Below are 25,551 nucleotides of genomic sequence, written 5' to 3'. Positions count from 1 at the left end.
GGACACAGTTATATACAATACTTTGCACACACTTAATAGTTACTTGCATTTTCTTTTCTGTGAGTTTTCATATCATCTTTTTTTTTTTTTCTGTGCAAGGCTGAGTTTTGTATTCACTTTGTAGACTACACACACACACACACACACACACACACACACACACACACACACACACAATTTTGAGAGACAGCCTGGGACACAGATTGGCCTGGAATTCACTACATAGTCCAAGCTGGCCTGAGTTTGTAATAATCTTCCTGCCTTGGCTCTTGGGTAGTAGGATTACAAGGATATGTCACCATACCTGGATGGGTTTTAAATATATTATGATCTTTTGGCCCATTTTCAGTGAGAAGAAACTGTGCCTTTTGTGATTGATGGGCTAAGCATTAGAAATACAAGACTTGGTTTCAATCAATGAGGGAGACTTTCTGGGACAGAAATGCCACAGTGTTCCTATGCTGTCACCCAGTTCAGATTCTGGGGACGCTGAGAATGAGTAACTCACTATTACAGCCGTTTCACAATTTAATATTGAAAATACAACCTTACCTTACTACAGGTAACATGATTGTACATTTTAAAATAAAGAACTCAAATGGAAGTAGTTTGGGGCTAGACGAATATTGATTAAAACTCCACGCTACTAAATAGTTGACAAATAGAATTCCATAATATTTTTTTCCAAGTGGGATTAGCAGACCTGTGAGTACTTAGAAAGTGTCACACACAACAGCAGGGATGCTATGGTGCCCCACCTGGCTCAGCTACAGCAGCTTGGCTTTATCCACACCAATCACCAGCAACAACTAGGTATTTGCGGTCAAATCTTGTTCTACCTAATATAGTTCATTCTATGTCTGTGACATATTTGTTTGCAAAGATAAAGAAAACGAATACAACCAACTTTTAAGACACTTAAAACCAGCTTGGAAGTTATCACTAGACTAGAAGTGTGTGTGTGTGTGTGTGTGGTTGGGGAGGGCAAAATGAAGGGCCCAGGTTGAAAAAATGGGGGTTTAGGTTTTTATTTTTTGTTTATTTTTATGTGTTATGGATGTTTTGCCTGCCTGTATGTCTGTGCCCCAGGAGGCGGGTGTCAGGTCCTCTAGGACTGGAGATGTAGGTGGCTGTGAGTCACCGCATGGGTGCTGGGAACTGAACCCACGTCTCCTGGAAGAGTAGTCAGTGCTCTTACCCACTTAGCCTTCTCTCCAGCCTTGAGTTTAGGATTCTTAACAGAGTCCAAAATAATTTTATTCCCAAAGGACAGATGGCTCTGATACTACAGAGTTAAAAATCATCAATCCTTGCAGAGATATTTCTAAATTTCATGAAAATGCTCGATTGTTTACACAGCTGTGAAACATGGCCTTGATGGCTTGAGAATGTGTGTCTCATTGACATCAAGAAGTCAAGGGTTGACTTCCAATCGTTTGTGAGTCAGCAAATGTCTCAGTTCTTAAGTTTAAACCACATGATATCAGTAGAGGCCACTTAAATCTGAGTTCACTAAGGAATTTGCTATAAACGATATTTGGAATACACAGTATCCAGGCTTCCTTCAGTTACTGAAATGAAGTCCAATTTTGCCTTAATCCAACTCCAAACCGCAGCCAACTCTGTCATTTCAAAGAGGAAGCAGGCGCCTGGCATTCGGTTTTCCATGGCTTCAAGGTCATTCACACCAGAAGGCAGAGGCCGACTGTACATTCTCTTGACGGTACCCTCTCCAGCTCTGTGAGGCATGCAGGCTAGCAGTAGGTGCTGTGAGTGCTTCTAGACGGTGGTCTCTGTTTTTGCTGCCTGTTTACTCTGAAGACACTTCAGTATAAAGGCCCTTTCGGTATTGAATCTGAAAAGGAGAGGGAGAACATGAAAATCTGGGTAGCCGGAGCGCACTGGCTCTACGGAAGGAAGGATGAAATGCGCAGGTGCACGCTCTGGACTTACTTCGCCATTATCCTGTCAGTCTCCCTTCTCTCTTCCTCATCTAATCTTTGGAGAATGGATTCCAAGAAAGAAAAGTGAAAATTAATGTACTGCGCAACCTGGAAAGGGAAAGAGAAGGGCGTGTGAAAGAAGCGCTGAGTCAGTGGGAGGAGGCGGGCAGACACGCGGCTAGGCGCGTCCATACATTACTGCTAATTTCTTCTGTGTCTTTATCCATGAGGAAGATCCGAGCGTTGCTTTTGGATGGTCCTTGGAGAAGCCTCTGAAGTAGTGGGACATCAGTCTTCTTTAGTTTTCTCTGCTCTGCAAATGAAAAGCAATGAACCACAGTTAAGAGCCTGGGCTACAGAGTGAGTTACAGGAAAGGCTCAAAGATACACAGAGAAACCCTGTCTCGAAAAACCAAAAAAGGGGGGGTCAGGGGTGCTGGAGAGATGGCTCAGAGGTTAAGAGCACTGGCTACTCCTCCAAAGGTCCTGAGTTCAATTCTCAGCAACACATGGTGGCTCACAACCATCTGTAATGTGATCTGGTGCCCTCTTCTGACCTGCAGTCATACATGCTGTATATATATATATATATATAAATAAGTAAATCTTAAAAAAAATTCCATTAAAAAAAATAAAAGAGTTGGAGTGGGGTGCAACTTTGTCTTTTGGTCTTCCTTTGATTTGTTTTGGAAGCAACAGGGATCGAGTACTCACTCAAAAAAACAAAACCAAAAACCAAGAACCAAAAAAATCTCAGAAGACTCATGCCCCATTATCCATGGTGGATATGTTCTCAGACCTTAAGGGACACATGTGACGCTGTAGATGGTATATAATCCCATATATCTGTTTTCCCAAAACATATACACACATATGTATAATAAAGTTTAATTTATAAATTAGTCATAGTAGGAGGGTAGCATCACTAGTAACAGATAGAGGAACCACAATATATTCTAACAAAACTGTCAGCATTACGTTACTGCTTTTGTAGTTTGAGGCCATTATAAAAAAAAAAAAAAGCATTATTCGAAGACTAAGGGTATGGTGCCTCAACAGTTTATCTGATAACAAAGCCAGCACTAAGTGGCTAATGGGGAGGTTGTGTCTACAGTGTGGATACAATGGACACATGGAGGATCCATCCCAGAGAGGGAGAGTGAAGGACAGCACAAGAGTCTATCACTATACTCTGATGGTATACAACTCAAACCTAGGAATTGTTATTTCTGCAAGAGTTCATTCAATATTCTTGGACTATGGTTGACCATGGCTAACTAGAACCATACCAAGTGAAATTGTAAATAGGGTTAGATTACTAATTAAAATTAAATATGAAAACCCTTCCTGAAACTACAAGTGAACTTCTTCCACTCAGTATATGGTCTAATTTAGTAGCTCAAAGAATTCCACCTTTTAGTTAGGTCATTTAGACAGAGCCCTAGTCCTACTGAAGAACAATGTGGCCCAATTCTTTATAAGTTTTCCTCCTTCCTTCCTTATCTACTCAACAAATACTTATTTTCAAGTTTTGTTAATACAAATCCATTTTTATAGTTCTTCTTAATTCTTCCTTTTGTTTCGATCTCATATTCAATTCTTGGGTATTCCAAGAACTGAACTACAAATGCAGAATTAGTAAGATGAGTCCTTTTCATTATCTATGGGATTCATTCATTCAGCCATGAAAAGGAGACAAAAAAAATTGTTATATTCTCAGAATTTCAAATTTAAAACATTACAATAAATGCCCCACCACAAAAGTAGAGATTTTGTCAAATCTCCCATCTGGGATTTCATTTTAATAAAAGGAAGTACACAGAAAAGCCCCCGTGTCCTTCAATTCATCTTCTTTTCTCCTCCCCCACCCTTTTCTCATTTCCTTCCTCAGAATAGTCAAATCTGCTTCTCATCTCTGGATTACATTTATTCCCATTTCCATTCCAATTCAGGGTGCGCTGATTTCATCCCTTTGCCTCTTCTGAAGCAACAGGAAGCCCGCATGACTCTGCTCCTCTCCTCAGTGCAACAGAGTCCTCTCTTGACCTTTCATTGAAAGCTAATTTGGTTTCACACGCTCAGTTGCTTTCATATTTTCCATTCCTAAGCTTCTTGCTTCACAATGATTTGGAACCATTACTGAAAACATATATCTCCCACCACGTTCTGAACATGTTCTCTACTGAGGGAGAGCTCATTTTCTTCCAATGTGTCAGTGTCAAATACCAAAGAGCAAAGGTACAAGGTCAGAGGGAGGTGACAGGCAGTGATGACCAAAGAGCTAGCTAGGCAAGGAGGGGGGGTGGAGAAAGAACCAAGTATAGAGGTGACATAGACTAGGAGCCCAACACCTCCTGCAGAGGCCCCCACAAATGGATTCCTGAAGGTCTGATCTCCACTCAGACAACGTCCAACAAACAAGCCAAGTCCTTTGTAGTATAAACTCTGAAGGTGTTTGTTCTTAGGTTATCTTTCTCGAGAACTGGAGAAGATACATGATAGTCTAGCATCATTTTCTCCACGATGGGAGGGTAGTTCAGAGCTTTGGTGTGTGTTTAGCTTGGACCAAAGCTCTGTATATAACAATGTTAATGAACCCTTTCCTGCCTCTCCTTCTGTAGTCTGCATTTTTCCTTTTCTTTCCTTTTCTTTTTTCTTTTTTTGACAAGACTCGAGCCTCTTCTGTCTTTATGAACTGAAAACTAACTTGCTAGATCCAGGTACAAAAAAGGGATTAAATTTTCTTACCTCCTGTTCCAAAAATAATGTAAAGAGCAAAATCCCGAGGGCTATTCTCAATCTGTCAATGGAAAAAAAAAATGAAGAAATGCAATTGTGTCAGATGATGCTAGATTCAATTAGACCCAAAGCATTCATTCATGTCCCACTTGGCCATTCACTTCTGACATGTCTTCTTTGCTCCTGGGGGACAACATGAGTTTCCAGGCCTTTGTTGCTCTGTGGAAAAGATCCACCAGAACTGAACATATGATGCTGGCTCATGGTCCATGGCTTTTCTCAGAAAAGTACATTTATGTGTCTCCATCAGCTTACTCACGTATATGATAGAGCTCAGGCAAGTGAGAAGGATTACCTTAAATTTTTGGAGAAGTTGCTTTATTACTTCTTCAGTTCTCATGTTACTATTTGTTCTGACTTTGGTTTCTGACCCAAAGGTTGGGGTGAAAATAGACGTCTAAGGGAACAATAATAAAATCATAAGACTCCATCAAAGAACGATGGTTAGTATCTTTAACCTGGAATGAAATGGACTACATAGTTCTGAGAAGTGATAATATTACTCCTAATGATGCCACAGAGTTCTTAAATAAACACTATTTATTTGAATGACATATACTAAACAGTGTATAAAACTATTCTTAGCCCTTCATAAATAATGACTTAATTCCTATAAAACTCATAAAAATTAATTTTAAATAATATGATATCAATGTCCCATGTTTAGGGGCTGAGAGATGGGTCCCTGGTCAGAATACTTGCTGTACTTGCAGACTACTTTTAAGTATTTGCCAAATGAATGAAAACACAAGTGATTGTTAAAATGCATGGCATGAAAAAAATCTTTGAATTCTGGGAGAACTACTGATATATTTCTTAACTTTCAACAAGTGAAATGTCTTATAAGTGTTATAGGAAGACATGTATAAATTTTATACATCTTAGCAAAAAAAATCAGAAGGGATGTTTTATCTAAACTATAGCCACACTTGTATGAACATTTTGCATGTAAGTACAAGATCTAAAGGGCAGGATGAAAAATGTGATTTTTGATTGGGCGAAAGAAACAGTTTGAATGTCTTTAAACCAATCTCAGTGGGAGCCTTCATGTGATTTGGATGTTGTTTGTTGGCGTGTTGGTTTTCTGTTTAAGCTTTGTACCCACGCCTCAAGAAGCTCATCTATGTATTTTAAAGGGTCAGTTCAGTGCCCAGCACCTAGGTCACACTAGCTAATCATTTGAGTTTTGGAGAGAGACAAATATGGGTTCAAGTTCAGAGTTATTGTTAAAAGCAGTGACTCAAGAGAAATTATTTAATGACTGTAAACTTTGACTATATGTAAAGAAGCAAAAAATAACAATACCTACCCACATAGGAGAGATTTTAGGATTAATGAGATAATTTATTTAAAATACATTGAAAGTTAGGTGTATATGCCTATACTCTTAATACTTGGGAGGCTGGGGCAGGAAGAGGTTATGTTTGAAGTCAGCCTGAACTCTATAGCATGTACCTGGCAAGCAGGGGCAACTTAATTCATTATTTTTATTTAAAAATTTTTCATACAATATATTTTGATCATGTTTCCCTCTCTCCCAGTTCCTCCCAGATCTCCTTACCTACCTAGCCACCCAACTTCATATTCTATCCCTTTCTCCTTCTCTCTCAAATAACAGAAAAAATACCCAAAACCAAAAGTCAAAACAAATAAACCCAAAAAAACCAACAAGACAAAAAATGCCCAAACAACAAAATGAAACAAAAGCTCCCCCTCTACCAAATGTGGGGTGCTGGAGAGATGGCTCAGCAGTTAGGAACATTGGCTGTTCTTCCAAAGGACCCAGGTTCAATTCCCAGCACTCATAGGGCAGCTCACAACTGTCTGTAACTCCAGTTCCAGGGGATCTGGCACCCTCATATATATAGAGAGACAGACAGACAGACATATAGGCAAAACACTAATGCACATAAAAAAATGGAATTCATTTTGCATTGGCCAACTACTCCTGGGCATGGGGCCTGTCCTGGGATGTGTTGACAGTGACACTCCATTGGAGAAAACGGATTTCCTTTGCCAGCCCATATCAATTGCAAATAACTTCTTGGTTAGGCATGGGACCCCATGTAGTTCCCCCACTTTCAGCACAGGGACCCCAGCTGGCTTGAACCTGTGCAGGTATCTAATTTAAATCTGTGCTTAAAAACATCTAAGCAAAGAAAGATGTGAAGAAGATCATATTTAAACTTAGTTTATGAGTCACCACAGGGAAAGATTGATGAGTGCTGGGCATCTACAAACATTCTTATTATTGGTCTAGTTGAAACAAATAGCATTGTTAGTGCAGTGGACAGCATTATTCCACATTAACGGAGCTGTAACTTACCTCGTGGTCATAGAAGTGTCCGTTGATAGAGGCTCTGTGGCTGTGTCTGTCTTTTCTGTACATCGATGGAGCCTTCATCCTTTTTCTCACCAAAGCTGCTTCACTCATGGTTCTATAGAGCAATGGGGATTCTGGCTCTTCCTCTGCATACGGCTTCAGGGTGCTGTGATAAGATAAATAGTCTGGGAAGAATAAAGATCACAAGCCAGTATCATTTAGCTGCCTATCTTCTTGCATCGTGGGGATGTGGGGATGCTTTTAGTAACAAGGATGGCTCCTATTTCCTGGTGGTTTCCAAGCACTGCAGTTCACTGCTGGGCTGACACTGACTTATTAGGTGCTGTGTCAGATTGGTCAGGTGGCAAATGCCGCTAGTGAGTTACGTCTCACCGGATTTAGTGAGTTACGTCTCACCGGATTTATGTGATCATGTGATTGGTGTTTCCACTTTTTTAATCTCTCTTTGTTGGGTGTGCAAATTATACACAATTTTAGTATGGAGGAACTGGAAAAAAACATTTTCCTGTCAGTCTGAACTCAGACAAGTAAGATAAAAATGGGGTGAGTTGAGTAGCTTTTCTATGAATACAGTACTTCCAAGTGATGGACCAGGCCTGCCATCTCTGTTTTGTCCCGATGCCAAGCTTACTAGACCTTTCTATGTGTGTGTGAGTGTGTATGTGTGTATGTGTGTGTGTGTATGTGTGTGTATGTGCGTGTGTATGTGTGTGTGAGTGTGTGTATGTATTTGTGTGTATATGTGTGTGTATGTATGTGTGTATGTGTGTGTATGTGTGTGTATGTGTGTATGTGTGTGTATGTGTGTGTATGTGTGTGTGTATGTGTGTGTGTGTATGTGTGTTCCTTTGTTCCCCTTTAAAACTACTGAAACATTCTTGAGAAGTCATTCTCGTGAAATATAGAGACTAATAGAATTTGTCCCTAAGTTTCATGAAAGCAAAGCATCAATATGCTTTGGGCTAGTGGACTGCCAGTAATGTACCACACAAACACCACAGTGATGTAAGATACAAGGCCCCTCTGGGATGCTTAAGAAGCGCATAAATATGAGTTCATCAAGTGTACTGTATGGGAGGCAAACATTTAGGAGTCGTGTTTCATATTGTTAAAAAATACACTGTATTCATAACATTTTGATACTGACCTTCTGGGGAATGCCTTCCTTCAGACAGCAGATCTTGGCTCCTGTCCAGCTCACTGATACGATAAAGGTCATCAAACTCTCCCCAGCGAGTCATCCGCCTGAAAAGTAACAAATCCTGTCACTGAGACTAATTCCATGTAATGGGTTTCAGATTTACAGTGTTGTGATACTGTCACTATAGGCCTCTGTAGGTAGCCATGTTATCCAAATTTAAAACAAGTTTATCATGTTATAAAGATTACATTCATACCACAGCGATAAGCATGTTTTAAACATACTCTGTATATTTTGGAGCAAAACAATTCAGCAATACACTGAAATGCAAATTACATAGATTCTGTAAAATGTATGCTTAGATAGGATTGGTAGAAACCAATGTGAGCCACTGATACACGGATATCTCATAAGGGGGAATTTAGGTACAAAATTGTCATTTACACTCATGAACCCAAGCATCCACAGCATTAAAATAGTTATAGAAAGTGACTCTATCATGACAAGATATGGTACTTATCTTTAAGGCTTGAATTGCTCTGAAAAATACAATTTACAAAATGGAAATGTATGAAAAACTTCTTCCTAGAAAATTGTTATCTTGTGTAGAATATTAGCAAATTTCAAAATATTCAAGTGCCCAGAATACATGGAACATGACAATTGTTTACTTGATAGCAGATTAAAATTCATTTTGATTTTAGTTATCTGGCCTTAAACAAGTTAGTTACATATCCTCTCTTGGCCTCAGTGCCCTCATTTATAAAATGGGAATAATCATTGTACGAGGTAGAATAGCATTATTAGTAGAATTTAATGTGTTAATTTATATAATATTCTTTAAATAATGCCCCGTATATAGTTAAGCTCTCAGTTTATATCTAAAGTATTTTCAGAATCATCTCTTCAGTGGCATCATCATTACCACCATCATCACCACCATCATCACTGAAATCACCACCATCTGAATTCATTTCATGATGGATCAGGCACAATTTGGGATCCAGTGTGTTTCTCGACCTCTCTAGGCAAATGGACACTATTATTTTCAGGAATGTTTTTTTGTCCTGCTTTGAGTCTCTTTTATAAAAATTTTTTATAGTATGAAACCCACATTTGCACGTGGGGTGTCTATGACCTTAACTCTACCCAAATGTCCCTGACTGGTGTTTTGAATTATTGTTTCCCCAAAGGCTCATATATTTCAAGACTTGGTCCTATATTGGCTTGGGGGAAGTTATGGCAAGTTTAGAAAGCTGAGTCTTGCTGGAGGAAGAATACTATTGAGCACACTTTGAGGATTTGGAGCCATAGGCTGCTTTCTGCGCTCGCTCTCTCTCTCTCTCTCTCTCTCTCTCTCTCTCTCTCTCTCTCTGATATCTGTGTGTGCAGGACAACATGATCACAGCTTCCTGTTCCTATAGCCATGCTATGCCTTCCTCACTCCTCACCATGATGGACTCTATCCCTCAAAACAAATGTTTCCTTAAGTTGCTTTTGGTCATGACGCTGTATCATAGCAACAGAAAAATAATCAACATACCAATGAAAAACATCTGATAAGCACCAATGGAAGACACTGGCAAAGCAAAGCTATTGTTTTCCTCTTGATCTTGGAATTCTCTTGAAGTCTTTTGTAACTCTTTTTTTTTTTAAGTTATAACAGCCATAAGAAATAGATAATATCATCATAACATATTTGATAATAAAATTTTGAGCCAACTCTACTATGTGGAAATATTGTCAGTTAAAATACATGTCATAAGGTAGAGGGACTTTCTGTGTTAGCAGTTCAGGCCCTACCCACACCCTATTTATATGGCACATACAATTAAACATTTTCTCCAATGTGCAGCATATTAACATAATGTAGTCGTGTTTGGAGCTATTGAAAGAGGCATGGCAGGGGGACTGGACACCAATGGGAAGTTAAAACTAAGAGGCAAAAGGCAACCAGGTGCTGTTTCTAACGGGGAGACCAGAAGTTCTGCAGATAATGAGACCTTATGATCCCATAGCTGGTCAGTGACTCTGGCACATGTGACAGCCACCCCCTCAGTTTCCTTAACTGCTTGCGGTATAATGGTGCCACATAAACACAGGGGCTGAAAAGCCGTTCAATAGATTCATTTTGCCTCTTTCCTCCCCGCCACTCACTGTTGAGGTCAGAAACAACTGCTTCACAGTTTGGGATTGTGTGATTCAAGAACCATTCGATAGAATTGTGCATATGACTAAGCTTAAGGGCAGTTGTCCACACTTTCCAAGCAAGAACTCGTTAGAACTTTAACATCAAACAGTTGGACGTGTCCAAGCATGGAACAGTCTGTGTTGCTCTGACCAAACACCAGGAAGTGTACCAGGGGCCAATCCAAACACCGGAGAGGGGTTGTAATGTTTTGCAAACCAAAATGGAAATGGAAATTTGATAGACAAATAGAGTGCAGTCACTTCCCTACGTTTATCATGAGCAGAGAAAAAGCCAGTATTGATGCAAATCAAATACACACCTGTTCACTTCTTGCTCTTTATTCCTGCCACGGCTTGTCTAAAATATGCCAACACTGACTTTAGAAAGATCTCAGAACAGAAATGAAAACCAGCAAAAGCAAAAGCAGCCCCAATGAGGCACTTCTTGTCTGCTTCATTCTAAAGACACACCTTCTGTGAGAAAACATTTGGCTGAGATATGAGAGCTCAGAGTCCTCCTATAGAGTCATTTCCATGCACACACTTGGTCAGAGCTCAAACACACCTATTGATTTTGAAGCCTCTACCATTCCCATTTGGCTAGTACTTCCTTAGTGTGACTCATTTCTAATAGGATTCAAACAACCTACATGGCAAGAGTGATTAGTTTTCTCAGAGGATGGATGGACAGGCACACAACTGGAGTCCTTGTGGCTGAGAACACTGTCCATGTCCTTCACTGTCCACTGACCCACGGGGGACAGAAAATCTGAGCAGTGATATAAACTTTTGTCTGTAGATACAGCAGTATGGGCAAAGGAACATGAGAGAAGGTTTGGAATAAGGGAACGGTCAAATCCTTTACACAATTTAATTGGGGCGCAGAATTTAAATGAGTTGCCTTAAAGGAGGTGATCAAGGAAGGGAACCTGAGATGAACTGAAGTCAGGGAGCAGTGCACCCTCAGAGTCAGAGGCCAGGCCAGGGAAGGCCATTCCACCTGTGCTGTGCCTCCCTGCCTGAATGCTCAGCTGACTGCTCCAGGTCCTCTTAACTAACCAATCACAACTGAATAATGCTACCATGCTCGTGTGTGTGTGTGTGTGTGTGTGTGTGTGTGTGTGTGTGTGTGTGTGTGAGAGAGAGAGAGAGAGAGACAGAGAGAGAGAGACAGAGACAGAGAGACAGACAGAGAGAGACAGACAGACAAAGAGAGATAAAGACAGTCTGCATTGTATGCATAAGGGGTGGGATCTCTTCCTGCTAATTCTTACTCACTAGAAAGATATGGTTGATGGCACAAGCATTCTTACGATATTCTAGAAAGTCTTGTTACTATGGTAAACAACAGGTCAATACCCCCAGTGTTCTAGTATATGTCTGGTTACTATGGTGAATCACAGGCTTTTACAGTTGTATAGCTGTATTTTCTCAGTTTTGAATAATGAGAAATAACTTCTGTCTTGCTTCCAATCTGTTAAGGCTTGAATGTGAAATGTCCTCCATAGGTTCAGGTGTTTGAACGCTTGGACCCCAACTGTGATAGTGCTTTCTGGGGAGACTGCGGAGTCATTGAGACCATGGCCTAGCTTGCAGAAGTGGCTCACTGGGGCCAGACCTTGAAGACACTTTGATCAGAGCTCGCTGCTTCCTGCTTTGCTGAGATATGGACAAGCTGTGGCTCAGGCTCCCACTGCTATGGACAGAGTTCCTCCAGCTACCATGCCTTTCCTACGGTGATAGTCTGTGCATGAGAGATGGTGGGCCCAAGTCCTCCTCCCTGCCTGTTTGCTGCTTCTGCCATGTTTGGCCATGGTGAGGAGAAGGGTTCCTAATATCCCAGCAATGTTCATAGTGAACATGGGCTCTGCAGAAGATGCGGTGTGAGGATGACAGTCTATAGTCTGCTACAGCACACAAAAGAGCATCATCAGCATCACCTTGTCCCTCCACCCCTAGTTCCTAAAAATCACCCAGGATTCCAGCATTTTTAACTCAAAACTGATATTTTGAATTTGAGAAATTAAAACATATCTTTGAACAGCTGTTAAAATAATAATGGCTTCAAAAACCAGTGTGAGCGCTTTCTACCTCCTTGGCATATCATTTTAATGCCTCATACTTCAGAAGTTTTAAAGAACCAAAGGAATTAAAATGTAGCAAAAGGTTTGGCTTCTCAAAGAGCTTTGCCACGAGTCCTGAGAAAGATGTGAAATATGATCACTAGTTTTGTGAATTCATATTGTGTATAGTTTTTTTTTGTTTTTTTAAAGCGAGGCTCCATCCTTTTTAAATGCTGCTTCCAATCATCTAAGTGATCAGCCTTGTCAGTCATCTTGTACTTGTGTGATGCTGGGTTTCATACGCTGCCTGAGGCTGTGGTTCCATTTGCACTCATAAGTCCCATGTCCTGTACCCACTGGCAGCCCTTAGCTTGGACGGGAGACGAGTGAGAAAAGGCAGATGGGGTGGGATGGTTGTCACGCCAAGCAGGTATAATTTATTTGCAGGTTCACGGGAACTTCATTTGGTCTAATTCCCTCCACTCACTCTTTCTTTGTCCACCTGCCATATTTCCATATCCCTCTTTCTCGCTTTTTCCATCCCTCTCTCTCCCCATCTCTCACTCCTCTCTCTTTCCTTCCCTCCTTTCTTCATCTCTGTGCTGGGCACTGGGATGCAGAGACAATTCAAGATGTGTTCCTAGAAACCCACACTGAAGATGGCGGACAAGACATGTAAAAGTCCAACAAACTGTCTGCCCCGGAGGTGATAAGGAATACTGAGGTCAGTGGGCTCAGTATGGACTGAGGGCTCACGGGAGGCTTTCAGGAGAATGTGTGGAATGTGTTAGGGACGAGTAAGAGAACTGGCTGTTGATAAGCAGGCTGGCTTCCAGGCAGGCAGTGTGAGGAAAATAAGATGCCAAATGACGCGTTTAGGGCACTGCAAAATGTTCAGCCTTGCTCAAGAAGGAGGTTTGACAAATGTTGGAAAGGTAAAAATCATGGGTATAGTCTCTCAGGTGGCCCCTGAAATTCCTTAAATGTGGCCAAAGGCCAAAGGTCAGACCACTCCAGTGCATCATCCTGGTAGCCATCTGTCCATTTCTCCTCCAGGAATGGATGGGAGGCTAGGAGGTGTGAAGGGAATTGTAGTGGTCCAGGTGTCAGAGGGAGGTTAGATGAGAATGAAGATGCAGAAGGAAGGAAGGGAGCCCTTCCGTGAGTAAAATTTGGAATAATTATTAATTTTCAAAAATTATGAAGGAGAATGACAAAACCCCACCAAAGTCAGACATTCAAAGGAGAGTCGCATCCACCCATGCAGGGAACTGTTCTGTGCAATGGATTACAAACACATTTTGCTGTGTTAGGCTAAACAGTGCCACTTATTCTGAACAAGAACACAATTCAGTCTTCTTTCCAGAAAACAAGAAGGGTCCTTTGTTCCAAGGAGTGGACAAATTTAAGTTTTCTTCCCAGCTTTTGAAGGTCAGCTAGGATATTCAAATCTTACCTTTCTATTGTGTTTCTTTCAGTGAGCAAGTGCAGTCTTCTGGGACAAGCCATGGAGCAGAAAGGTCCACAAGCATAGGCTGTGGAGCTCCTGGAACTAAGGTCCCTTTGGGCCTGCCAGTGGTTAACTAGGGATTGTGCACACATTCATCTAACCTCAGAGACACGGTTACCAAATACCTAGTTGATAACACTGGTGTGAGATTGTCCATAAGCATTCGGGCACAGCTATAAACAACCTGGGCTGAGAGCACAAAGAAGGCAGACTGTGAGGCCATCTAAGGAATTACACAGAAAGACAGCTTACCCTTTGCTGGAAAATGTTTCCGATGACTTCAACAGATCAAAAGAAGAGATTTGCTTCTCATCTTGTATTTTTAGCTGTATGGGTCGTTTAACTCCCCAGAAAATATCCAGCATTCCTTCAACAATCAGTTGTCCATCTTCAGTCTAAGGAAGAAGATGTTACCTACAGCAATTGTCTCAGCATCATTTGTAGAAAGTTCAATGCTTTAACAGAAGGTGTAGAAAGAAAGTCTACAGGAGCTATTTCTAGGTTTATGCATCTCTCAGGATGGGTTATTTGGCTTCCCAGCCTATCTTCAAAAACAATTCTAATTTTGACACAGTCTTTCATTTTTAAGACAATATGCCTGACACAATAAGCCACAGTGTCTTTGGCCTGTCCACCAACAGGCACAGTGCATTCAATGCTTTCTGAGCTCTGGTCCTTGGATTAAGTGGCATTATATTGCTTTAGTTCCATTTAATTTAAAAGTATAGCAGATTTAAAAACTATACTGAATTAGAAATCAGAATAAATAGTCACCGAGAGCCTTAGTTGTTTGAATAAATAGGAATAATTTAACTCATAAAATTATGTAGAAAAGAAAAGACTGCTTGTTATGGGATGGTGGTGGCGCCTGCCTTTAAATTCAATAAAGAGGCAGAGGTGGGTGTGAGATCTCTGGATACTAGCTAGTGTATAGTTTCAGGCTAGCCAGGGCTTTATACTGAGAGTTCATCTCAATAAAAGAAAAAGAAGGCATATAAAAACACACTATATGATACAAAACAGAAAAGCAGAAACCTGAGTTCAAATCCCCAGCCCCTGTGTGAAAACCTGGCATGACTGTATCTGTCCATAACCCCAGCACCAGGGGCTGGAGGCAGTCTGAGCCCTAGAGCTCTCTGAATGGTTTAACCTGAAGCAGCAAGCTTCCACTTCAGTGAGAGACCTTGGTTCAAAGCAACAAAGAGAGGAGAGATAGCCAGAGACATCATGCTTTGGCCTCCTCACGTGTGAACAAGGAACGTATGCTTGTATACTTATGTGCATGCAATAACAACAACAACAACACACACACACATACACAATTAAGAATGTATTTGTGAAAAATTAATAGTTTTAAAGTACTCATTCAAAATAGAAATATTATAAGAAAAGGAGTAAATACGTAAGTGAAGAAAAATTAGCAAACGAGGTATATATATATTTTGCAAATACATAAAGAAATGTAAGAACAAAGCAATTCTCATACAATTTATCTTCAAACCTATTTTCTTTTTTATATGTTAAATACCTTTTTATTAAGGTAATGTGCTATTGTTATAGAAACTTTGAGAGTATAGAAACTAGAAAGTTATATTAGAAAATCATTGGTGATTATGAAAAGCCAATTTTTAGGCAATTTAATGACTGAACTATTTTTCTAACATTTTAAGATTATTGACATTATGAGACAGCATACGTTCACTGGAACTCAACTTACTCATTTTAATGAACAAATCAAATTCGACTTTACAGGTACAGCATGATGTATTGTAATAATAACATACTGGTGGATACAAGGGTACTGTCACATTATCTCATTGCAAATGGTGTCACAGTGCACACCTCTTCACACACATGTAAGAAAATAGTGGACTTACTGTTCATAACATTATCCATTATTTGAGAAATATTCCATTTTAAACCAGAAAGCAAATGTGTCCTTAATATTATTTTTTTAATGCTTTCCTTTGCCAGGAATGCTTAGAAACTCACAGACATTCCAGGCCTGCCGTTCTGTGAAGTAGTCCAAACATGATAATCATGATAAATTAGAGAGTTATCTGCTTATATGGACCCCTATGTGTCTTTAGGTTCTAGACTCAGTTCACCCTGACTCAGCTACATGGTATAAACTCTGTTGCATTTCTTTAGTGGGCTTACCTGTCCATACAAAATATGCAGATTTTTCTGGTTTTCATAGAAAACATTATAAGCCTCCAGTAAAGAATTAAGTTGTTCCCTAAAAAAAAAGAAAGAAAGAAAAGAAAAAGAAAGAACATTTTTTTCAGTTACATTCAATCTTAAGCCTTAGAATAGAAAACACAGTAACAGTACTTTCATTTCGTAAAAGTATGAGATAAAAAAATGTTTCTGTGGAATCGTTATTATTCTGCCACTTTAATTTAAGATACACCACGGGAATCCAAAGCATTCTGAGAACATTAACACATTTTAAATATGCTAATTCATACATTAAATGTATTGATGGGAGAGCTTGGTCAGAGGAGGCAGTTGTGAAGCAAATATGGTTTACATTTTCGCGTTGTTTTGTTTCACAACCGTTAGCCACCCAGCGCTGAGCACCTACTCTGCATCTGACATTATGGTTCTTTCTTTTTTGATGTTACAACAATGGCCAATCAATGGATGATTAATGTTCACTGCTCCAGAGGACTCTCACTCAGGTGACAGGTAGACCCTGTGGGGGCACTGGTTCCCGCAACCTTTGTCTCTGCCCTTCCCTCTGAGTCATCCATCTGGAGAGGCTTAACATCTCACCTAGACTACAGAAATGGCCTACCATGACGCTTCTTGTATCTATTGTGTATTCTTGACAACAGGAATTATTTTAATGTGAACTTGGCCATTTTCCTCCTTTGCTCAAAACTCCTCAATGTCTTCTCAGCAAAGAATTCAACATCCTGTTGTCATAGCAACTTGAGAGATTGAGATTAGGTTTGATCTAGCCTTCTTCAGCCCTTCTAGCTCATTCCCAATTACTCTTGCCTTCACTTACTACACCCAGCTTTCTTGATGTCTCCTGAACACTCCAGGTCTTAAGGATTTGAACTTGCTGATTGCTTAGTTAGAGTGACCTCCTCTCTACCATCACACTGCTAGCTCATTCATTCATTTTCTTTAAACATTTCATCAAAAGCCACCTATGGAACTGGAGAGATGGCTCAGTGGTTAAGAGCTCTGGCTGCTCTTCCAGAGGACCTGGGAAGAGCACTCACATGCTGACTAGCAGCTGTTCCTAACACCAGATCCACAGGACCCAGCACCCTTTGCTGGGGCCTTCACAGACAATTTGTGCACATGGTGCACTGGCATACATGCAAACAAAACATCTATACACATAAAATAAAAATAAAGTCTCCACTCCCCATTTTTTAAGAAGCCACTTACACAGGGATTCTTTCTTGACCACTCTCTAAATCTCCACCTCTCCCAACACCTCATATCCTACATTCTTGCTTCACTCTCTGCCTACCAGGTATCTTCTAATGCTCTATACGTTTGACTTCATGACTTACTCCCACCCTCCCTCCTCCCTTCTCCCTCCCTTCTCCCCTCTCTTTGTTTTTTGAGACAAGCGTGTAGCCTTGGATGGTCTGTAATTCACCTTGTAGACCAGAAGGCCCCTGCTTTAGCCTCTGGAGTGCTGGGATTAAGGGCATGAGCCATAATGTCCTGCTATAAATTTGACTTTTCAATTGTGTGTTCTGTTTTTTTTTTTTTCCCATCAGAACGAAGCTCCTTGAGGAAGGGGATGCTTAGAAGTTTTGTTCAGATTTTATGTATCCCTATGTCTTAGTCAGGGTTTCTAGTGCTGGGACAAAACAACATGACCAAAAAGCAAGTTGGGGAGGAAAGGGTTTATTTGGCTTACAGTTCAGCATTGCTGTCCATCTCTGAAGGAAGTCAGGACAGGAATTCAAGTAAGGCAGGAAGGAACCTGGAGGCAGGAGCTGATGCAGAGGACATGGAGGGATGCTGCTTACTTCCTATGGCTCACTCAGCCTGATTTGTTATGGAACCCAGGACCACCAGCCCAGGGATGGATCCACCCACAATTAGGCCGAGCCCTCCCTCCCCATGGATGACTAATTGAGAAAATGCCTTACAGTGGGATCTCATGGAGGCATTTCCTCAGCTGAAGCTCCTCCCTCTCTGATGACTCTAGCTTGTGTCAAGTTGACACAAAACCAGCCAGTGCCCCCTGGTAGTATTGGTGCACGGTGGGCATTCAATTAATTTTGGTTCAGTAAAATTACCAGAATAATATTTTCTTAAGAAAACCAATAATAACATGATGAAGGAAAAAAAGTTGTTTAAAGTAAACATATTTATCAAAAAATATTCCATAACATTTAATTCCAAGTATTGCATTGTGCGTGTCTCCTTGATCCTCAAATATCTTTGCCATTCCCATAAGAGTATAGGCTCTGGGAGAACAGTCAGTTTGGTTTCCCTCAGTGAATTTTCCCAATGTTTAGGGCAGATACTTGTTCATCTTAAGCTGTTAGTCAACAAACACTGGCTGAATACTGAACAACAGGCCTTATACATATTGTTTTTACATGTTGGAGTCATAGAAACATGCTTTTTGAATTGACTTTCCCTTGCTTGCAATTTCCAGTGTGCACATTTCTGGGATCCACACTCTCCATGCAAGGACCATAGGAAGAAATCCCAGTGAAGGTCTCCAGGCTACTGTTCCATTTCCCAAATGGCTTACTGAAAATGTTTAATATTAACTAGTATTTCTGCTACACTGATTTTGTCCCTTGGGGTCATTATTCTGACGAATTACCTTTAAAACTGTACTACCACTAAAGATCCCAATAGCCCTTTATAAGCTCTCATTCTTTATGCCTGAGCAGCACAAAGAAGTTTCAGGTTCACTAGGGATGCAAGTCCTGATACGCTGAGCACAGAGCATCCTTGTGGAAACACATGGAACTTTATATAAATTCACCCCCTCAGCTTCTGCTTCTGGAAAAACCCCAGTACATGGCATGGCACAGCCTTCAGAGCATCACTCAGGACCATGCAATGGAAATGTTCAGTCCCTGAGTAGAGTCTGACCAAATCCTCTTACACGACAGCAAGTATCCAGATGACTTGGGGAGTTGACAACCCCTGGTCCTGGGGATGCTTGTTTTTGTAAATGAATTTGCAATTGCTTCTAGCCACACTAACTTATTTGCTTATTGTTTGTGGCTGCTATCAAGCTATAACTGCAGAGTGGAATGTCTCTGTCAGCAACCTTATGATCCACACACCCTAAAAATATTTAAAATTTGGCTCTTTGGAGAGGAATCCTGCCAATCCATACTCTGCCACCATGCAGAGAACACCAAAGTTTTCCACATTTATCTTTTCACAAGCAGGATCTTTTTGATTAAGTATTAAGAAAACTATTAAGGATTTTGGAACATAGAAGACTTTAACTCAGTAATCTAAAGCATTTAAGTTATTTTGTTTGTTTGTTTGTTTTTGTTTTTCAAGGCAGGGTATGTGTTTGTGCCTTTCCTAGATCTTGCACTGTAGACCAGGCTGGCTTCAAACTCACAAAGATCTGCCTGCCTCTGCATCCTGAGTGCTGGGATTAAAGGCGTGTGCCACCACTGCCCAGTGCATTTAAATTAATTTAGCAAAGTTAGTGGTAAAAGGTAAAATGAAGAATCATATAAAATTTAGAAGTTATGTGAAAAATCATAGTGATTGTGAATGCATTCTACAAGGGCCTCTTAACTGTGTACACCTTACCAGAGAGAGGATTTTAAAAGATGATTAGTTCATGGACCCAATGAAGGAATGGGTGTACATAACATGGGGAAAAAAGGGGAGCCTGTGACAAACTAGGTTGATTAGTTGAAGCAAGGAGCATAAGGCGATAAAGAATTGCCATCCATTGGTTCTCTGTGTCTGCTGAAACAAATTAGGCATGCGAGCAGAAAGGCTGAACAAATGGGCACTCATTCATACATGCCAGAATCATCCACAGAAGGTGAGCACAAGATGGCCCCTGTGGTGAACCTGGGTGAGCAATAACTGCAGCATGGCACGTGTGGCCAGATGAAAAGTGTTACCCAGGTTTTTTTGTGTGTTTGTTTTGTCCTTAAAAGGGATAGGATTAAATAGACAATGTAACTTTTCAGTGGTAATTTCAGCAGAATTTTAAGAGCCTGCTTATTTATTTATTTATTCTCAATGAATAAAAAAACAGCCAGAAAAAGAGGCCCCAAACAAGGAGACCTGGCACCCAAAGTTTCTTCTGGGGGAGGCCTCTTTCTCTCTCAGCTCCCAAATACATCCTCACCCCACACAGAGCAGTTGATCAGTACAGGCCATTCACATCCCCCAACAAGGCTCTAAGGTGATAGCTCAGAAAGGGGCTACACATCTGGTCCTTCCTCATGAACCTGGGGTGTCTAGACACAGAGATGGCAAAACAAACAAACAAACAAACAAACAAACAAACAAAACCAGAAATAAGATTTAAACACATTTGAGTGAGTCATCAAATCTTGACTTTAATTGTTTGAAACAAAATATTGCATCACAGTACATAACATGGGTGTTTAAGAAACATGTCCCCACACTATATAAAGGGGAAAGTGTTTTTACTAAACTGAGAAATGCCAGACCTCTATACAGACAGAACTTCTGACTGAAGGAATTTATGGGACCGTCAGCTTCCACCATAGAAACTGGCATTCTGACACTGGCATTGCAGGGCGGGGATACTGGGAGGTGCTGACAAGTGCCCAGAATTCTCTAGTATGGGTTTTGGAAGAGAGCAAGCCAGGAAGGGCCTGACAAGGGGAGAAGGGATGCTAAGGGCACCTGTTCCTCTAAGGCCCCGCTGGGCTTTAGTGAGTTAAAAGCATGTGTGAGTAGACTGTAAAATGCTAAGACATACTTTGTATATGCAAATGAACTGCAAAATACTGAGGTGTACTTTGTACCTTGTGGCCAGAACTGTAGCTGCTCAGCAGATGGGAGGCACCCCCATTCTGATGTGTGCCGTCGATAATGAACTTAGCAAGAAATGGGTTCTTCTTTCTTATCATACTATTCGGCTGTCTAGAGGAAACACTAATTTGATTTTGTAAGCTGTAATAAACACAGACATGAGACAGGATGATGGGTGGAAGGGAGTTTTGCTTTCTGTCCAGAGACATATAGACGTCAAATTCGAGTTGCAACATAATAATCCCCTCTTGTTTTTCCAATTGTTCACAGCATTATAAGTGGCTCTTCCCTGGAAATCATGGAGCTCTGTTCCATTCTTGATCCTTACAACTTGTACCCAATACGGACAAAAACAACTAGAAATTAAACATGTAGGTGTAATGAATTGACTGTTGTAGGGATTATTATTTTGTGGCTTGTAATGCTACACACTTTCCAAACTTTGCATTAACTGTTTAATGTATTCATAATTGTTCATAACTGACATCCATAATTCATAGTATAAATGATTGCCTGTCTCTAGAAAGGTAGAATCAGGAAATATGAGAATAATAGAAAATAAATCCCTATAAAGCCAGCTAACACGGTCATCATTGCAAACTACTGATGTTTGTAAAGCATTGGCAAAATTCTCAGACCCCACTTTATTCTTCCTTATCCGTTTGAATCCTGAAATCAAAATTGCAAACTTTAGCAAGGCCTCCCCCAGAAGAAACTTTGGGTGCCAGGTCTCCATGTTTGGGGCCTCTTTTTCTGGCTGGGATGTTGAAGGAAGAATGCCTCACCACCTGGCATATAGACCTTCCTCAGTTTAGCAAAGTAGGTTAGTCACATTTCCATTGTAAATGAAGGAATTGGGTTCCAAAGTCTGAAAGCTGGGGGTGGGGGTGGGAGGGATGGGTGGGAGGGTGGGAGAGGGAGGCTGGGGAGAAGAGGGCCATCTTGACTGCAGCAAATTTTGCCTCTCTTGACGTCAGAGTCCTGTGCAAGGGCACATGCACCAAGCTTCTGACCTTTCAAAGAGGAAGAGTTCCTGGCTGCTCCAGAAACTCTATGCTAGATTATCAATAGCTGCCTCTGGTTAGGGGCACAGAGGTGGGGAACTAAGTGATAGATGAAGGAAAAGCTTCAGATGTTTTAACTACACAAACTCCACTGTATGCGAGGTCTCTTGCTGCTTGGAACCACATCACTAAGTTGTACAAGGTGTGGACAGGATAGAAAGATGGAATACTTATTCTGTAGCCCAGGTTGGCCTAGAACTCAGGAACCTCTGTTTCTGCCTCCTCAGTTTCAGGCTTACAGGCCTGGGTCTGACCCTTTCAAAGAGACTCCTTTCAGAAGAATAAATATCAGTATTTGAAAATGTTGCACCCCAGAGGGTTGTCTATCCATCAAAGAGAAGGGGCACTTCCCACTGCCTTTCATGTTTGGTTTCTGAAGTTGAAGGTTAAAAATTAAACCATAACCTGCTGTCCAGCTGACCGCTACAATGGGATGCTGCATATCAGATCTCATTTTCTGCTAGCACAAGCTGCTAAGTACTTGTGGCAGCTTGTGCTGTCAATGGGCAGAGCCCAGCGTGAAGGAAGGCTCTGCCTGGCCATCTTCTTCTCTGGCCTGAGACACCCGGCATCAGGGGCTGGGTCACAATGGCAATGCCATTTACATGTGAGTGCCTTTGCTCATGCTTTGATGCCAATCCAAAGGGAAGACTTGATACTTTTGACCAATGTGACTTGTTTCTTGTTGGTGCTGTTTGGGGAGGGAACAGAGTGAGGAACACTCGATGGTGAAGAAAACCCTGTCTGAAAACCCTCCACAAACATGGAAGCGTGGTATCCCACTCACCATGTGAATGCCATGGAATGCAGTGATCCATACGTTAAACACAGACTTTGAAAGGGCAACCGCATGGCCCACAGAGACTGTGGAGACGAGACTGCTGAGCTGTGCCTGCTACACTTCTAATAGAGGAGGTCTGAGGTGGGCCCTGAGAATCTGCATTCCTGCCAGGTCCTCAGTGAGTCCAGTGCAGCTGAAGAAGCCCACTTTTGCATACACTCTTCCATCTACAGCACTGAGAACTCAGGTCATACTAGCTTTTTAAAAGAGGGGAGGCTTTCTCCAGGGAGAATGACAGTTGGGCTATGTCCTTCTAACCAAAACTACACTGGTTACTTCCAGAGACTCCAAATTTGTATGTGCATTAGAGAGAGAGAGAGAGAGAGAGAGAGAGAGAGAGAGAGAGAGAGAGAGAGAGAGATGCATCATGTGGATCCTCACTTAGCCCTGGATAGGAAAACATCATCTGGGGATGATCCATGTGAAGTCATAGTGATGCCATGGGTAAGGTCTTTGAGGTAGTTACTCTCACTTTTATCCAGTGGGACTCTGGTAAGGGACTAAAGTGTAACAGGGGTTGTGGTAGAAGCAGGGAATGAACTCACAGAGATCCACCTTCCTCCGCCTCCTGAGTGCTGGGATTAAAGGCGTGTGCCACCACTGCACGGCATAGCACCAGGACTTCTACAGATGAGAAAGACTTTCTGGCAGAGGGCAAGAAAAGAAACGGAGACAAAACAAAACAAAAGAAAGGCACACCCTCCTTTGAAAGAGGGTAAGATTTCTGAGAAGAAAACATGATTCTATGGGACAGTGCTTGGGACGAAGATGTAAGAGAGGCGGCTCAGGAGGTCTGAGATAGTAAACTGAGGCATCAGTAATGGGAGCACACAGCCAGAGGAAGAGCGAGGGAGAGAGTCCAGGCAGACGCACAAGTGTCCCGAGAGCAGCCTGGTGCTTCTGTAGGGAAGGGAAAGAAATGATAGAAATGACTCCAAACGAGGTCAGAGAGGGCCTGCTAGTCTCAAGCTACCCCGAGGGGCCAGCATCGTGCTCTGAGCACAGCAAGAAACCTTTGGAGGATTTTGGCAAGATAATGGGGCTGACTTAAGAGAGAAATACCTGGAAGCTCCAAGAGAATGGGCATCAGAATGGAAGCCCCAGGGGAGGCTGTTGTAGTCCTCCAGGCCTGAGATCAAGGAGCTTTAACTGTGCAAGGCTGATGGGGCTCTGGAAGTGGAGGTGACTGGCTGGGTGGAGAGCCCGAGATCATGGTTCCAAATGCCTGCTTCTCATTCACCACCACCCCCACACCCCATGTACACTTACACTTCAAGTTTCAACCTTTTCTAAAACAAGGCTTAATGGAAATTTTTGAAAAAAAAAAAAAAGTCCCTTGAAAAGTAAACACAGCAGTGCTACACATCACTGGTCATTGTTTGGGGAGGCACAAGTGTGCCGTGAAACAATGTCCTTTGTGTGTGAAAGGTGAGGGACTTTGTGCCTGCTAAGAATGAAGACCTAAGGTGGCTTCGCACTCTGATGCTCTGCTCCTTTTGGATGAGGAAGTGATCCAATTATTTCACTTAATGAAGCCCTCCACTTGTCTCCTGTAGGCCATCCAGACTCACCAGGCCTGTGTGAGTGTTGCTAGAAGGTAATTCGTGATTTGCAGGGCCCCTGAGGTGAGCAGGGCCCCTGAGGTGAGCAGGGCCCCTGAGGTGAGCAGGGCCCCTGAGGTGAGCAGGGCCCCTGAGGTGAGCAGGCAGGAGCTTCTCCTCACATAGCTTTACAGCTGCTATAACAGCTTTGTTCTCATGACTCTGACCGCTGATTTTTCTTGTCTTCAAATAAATACATTAACCAACTGCCCTGCTGTTCTGAGCAACACCCACCTGTCACTCACATGATGTCCACTGAGCACTAAACATGTCTGATCATATCATCTGCATCTGCTTCGCTTAACGTCTTTAAATGTCCATCTTTGGCTCTTTGCGAAAATCCTCCATGGCACATGGTCCTGTGTGGACCCTCTCCTGCTTCCCTTTTTAATGTCCTTTTAAGAGAGCCGGGGGGGGGGGGGGGGGGGCTGGAGAGATGCTCAGTGGTTAAGAGCACTGGCTGCTCTTCCAGAGGTCCCGGGTTTGATGCCCAGCACTTAACAGCTGCTCACAACTCCATTCCCAAAGAATCTGATGCCTTCCTGGCCTCTGCAGGCACCAGGTTTGTACATTGTGTGTGGACAGACATGTAGACAGGACATCCATACACATTATATATATATATAACTTAAAGAGAGAGATACTTTCCTGTGTCATGCACCTCAGCCAGCCTGGAACCCTTTGCTTGCTCTAACTCACTGGCCACTGGATTCTGAGGCTTCCTGCATCAGATACCTCTTGATCTTGATTCTCTAAACTGTCCTTAGCTCTCCCCCTCACCAAAGTTCAGTATAAACAATCTCTCCTAGATCTCAGTCAGGGGAGGTCCTCTTACTTTGTTTTATACTCCTTATACCGGCACTTCACAAAGAGTGCAGTGCTGAGCCACCTGGTAACTACGGACATGAAGATACCTACCCCGTCCCCACATGAAGATACATACCTACCCCGTCCCCACATGAAGATACATACCTACCCCGTCCCCACATGAAGATAAATACCTACCCCGTCCCCACATGAAGATACATACCTACCCCGTCCCCACATGAAGATACATACCTACCCCGTCCC

General features: G+C 41.8%; 1 protein-coding gene across 1 annotated transcript in view; it reads right to left on the bottom strand.

Annotated features, from left to right (window-relative positions):
• Positions 1–483: 483 nt before the first annotated feature.
• The window catches only part of Rassf6 (Ras association domain family member 6), a 39,036-nt gene continuing 13,968 nt past the window's right edge, over positions 484–25,551 (bottom strand). The window contains exons 3-11 of the mRNA XM_036201240.1: positions 16,151–16,229; positions 14,243–14,385; positions 8,234–8,331; positions 7,069–7,250; positions 5,038–5,139; positions 4,692–4,743; positions 2,138–2,256; positions 1,954–2,051; positions 484–1,855 (exon numbers count right to left, since the gene is read on the bottom strand). Coding sequence (XP_036057133.1) covers positions 1,780–1,855; positions 1,954–2,051; positions 2,138–2,256; positions 4,692–4,743; positions 5,038–5,139; positions 7,069–7,250; positions 8,234–8,331; positions 14,243–14,385; positions 16,151–16,229 — 949 coding nt within the window. The 3' untranslated portion in view covers positions 484–1,779. The remainder of the gene's footprint in view (positions 1,856–1,953; positions 2,052–2,137; positions 2,257–4,691; positions 4,744–5,037; positions 5,140–7,068; positions 7,251–8,233; positions 8,332–14,242; positions 14,386–16,150; positions 16,230–25,551) is intronic.

This window comes from Onychomys torridus, chromosome 10 (assembly GCF_903995425.1).
Source record: "Onychomys torridus chromosome 10, mOncTor1.1, whole genome shotgun sequence".
Taxonomy (NCBI): domain Eukaryota; kingdom Metazoa; phylum Chordata; class Mammalia; order Rodentia; family Cricetidae; genus Onychomys; species Onychomys torridus.
The sequence above is the reverse complement of the archived record's forward strand: the minus strand, read 5'-3'. Positions and strand labels throughout refer to the sequence as shown.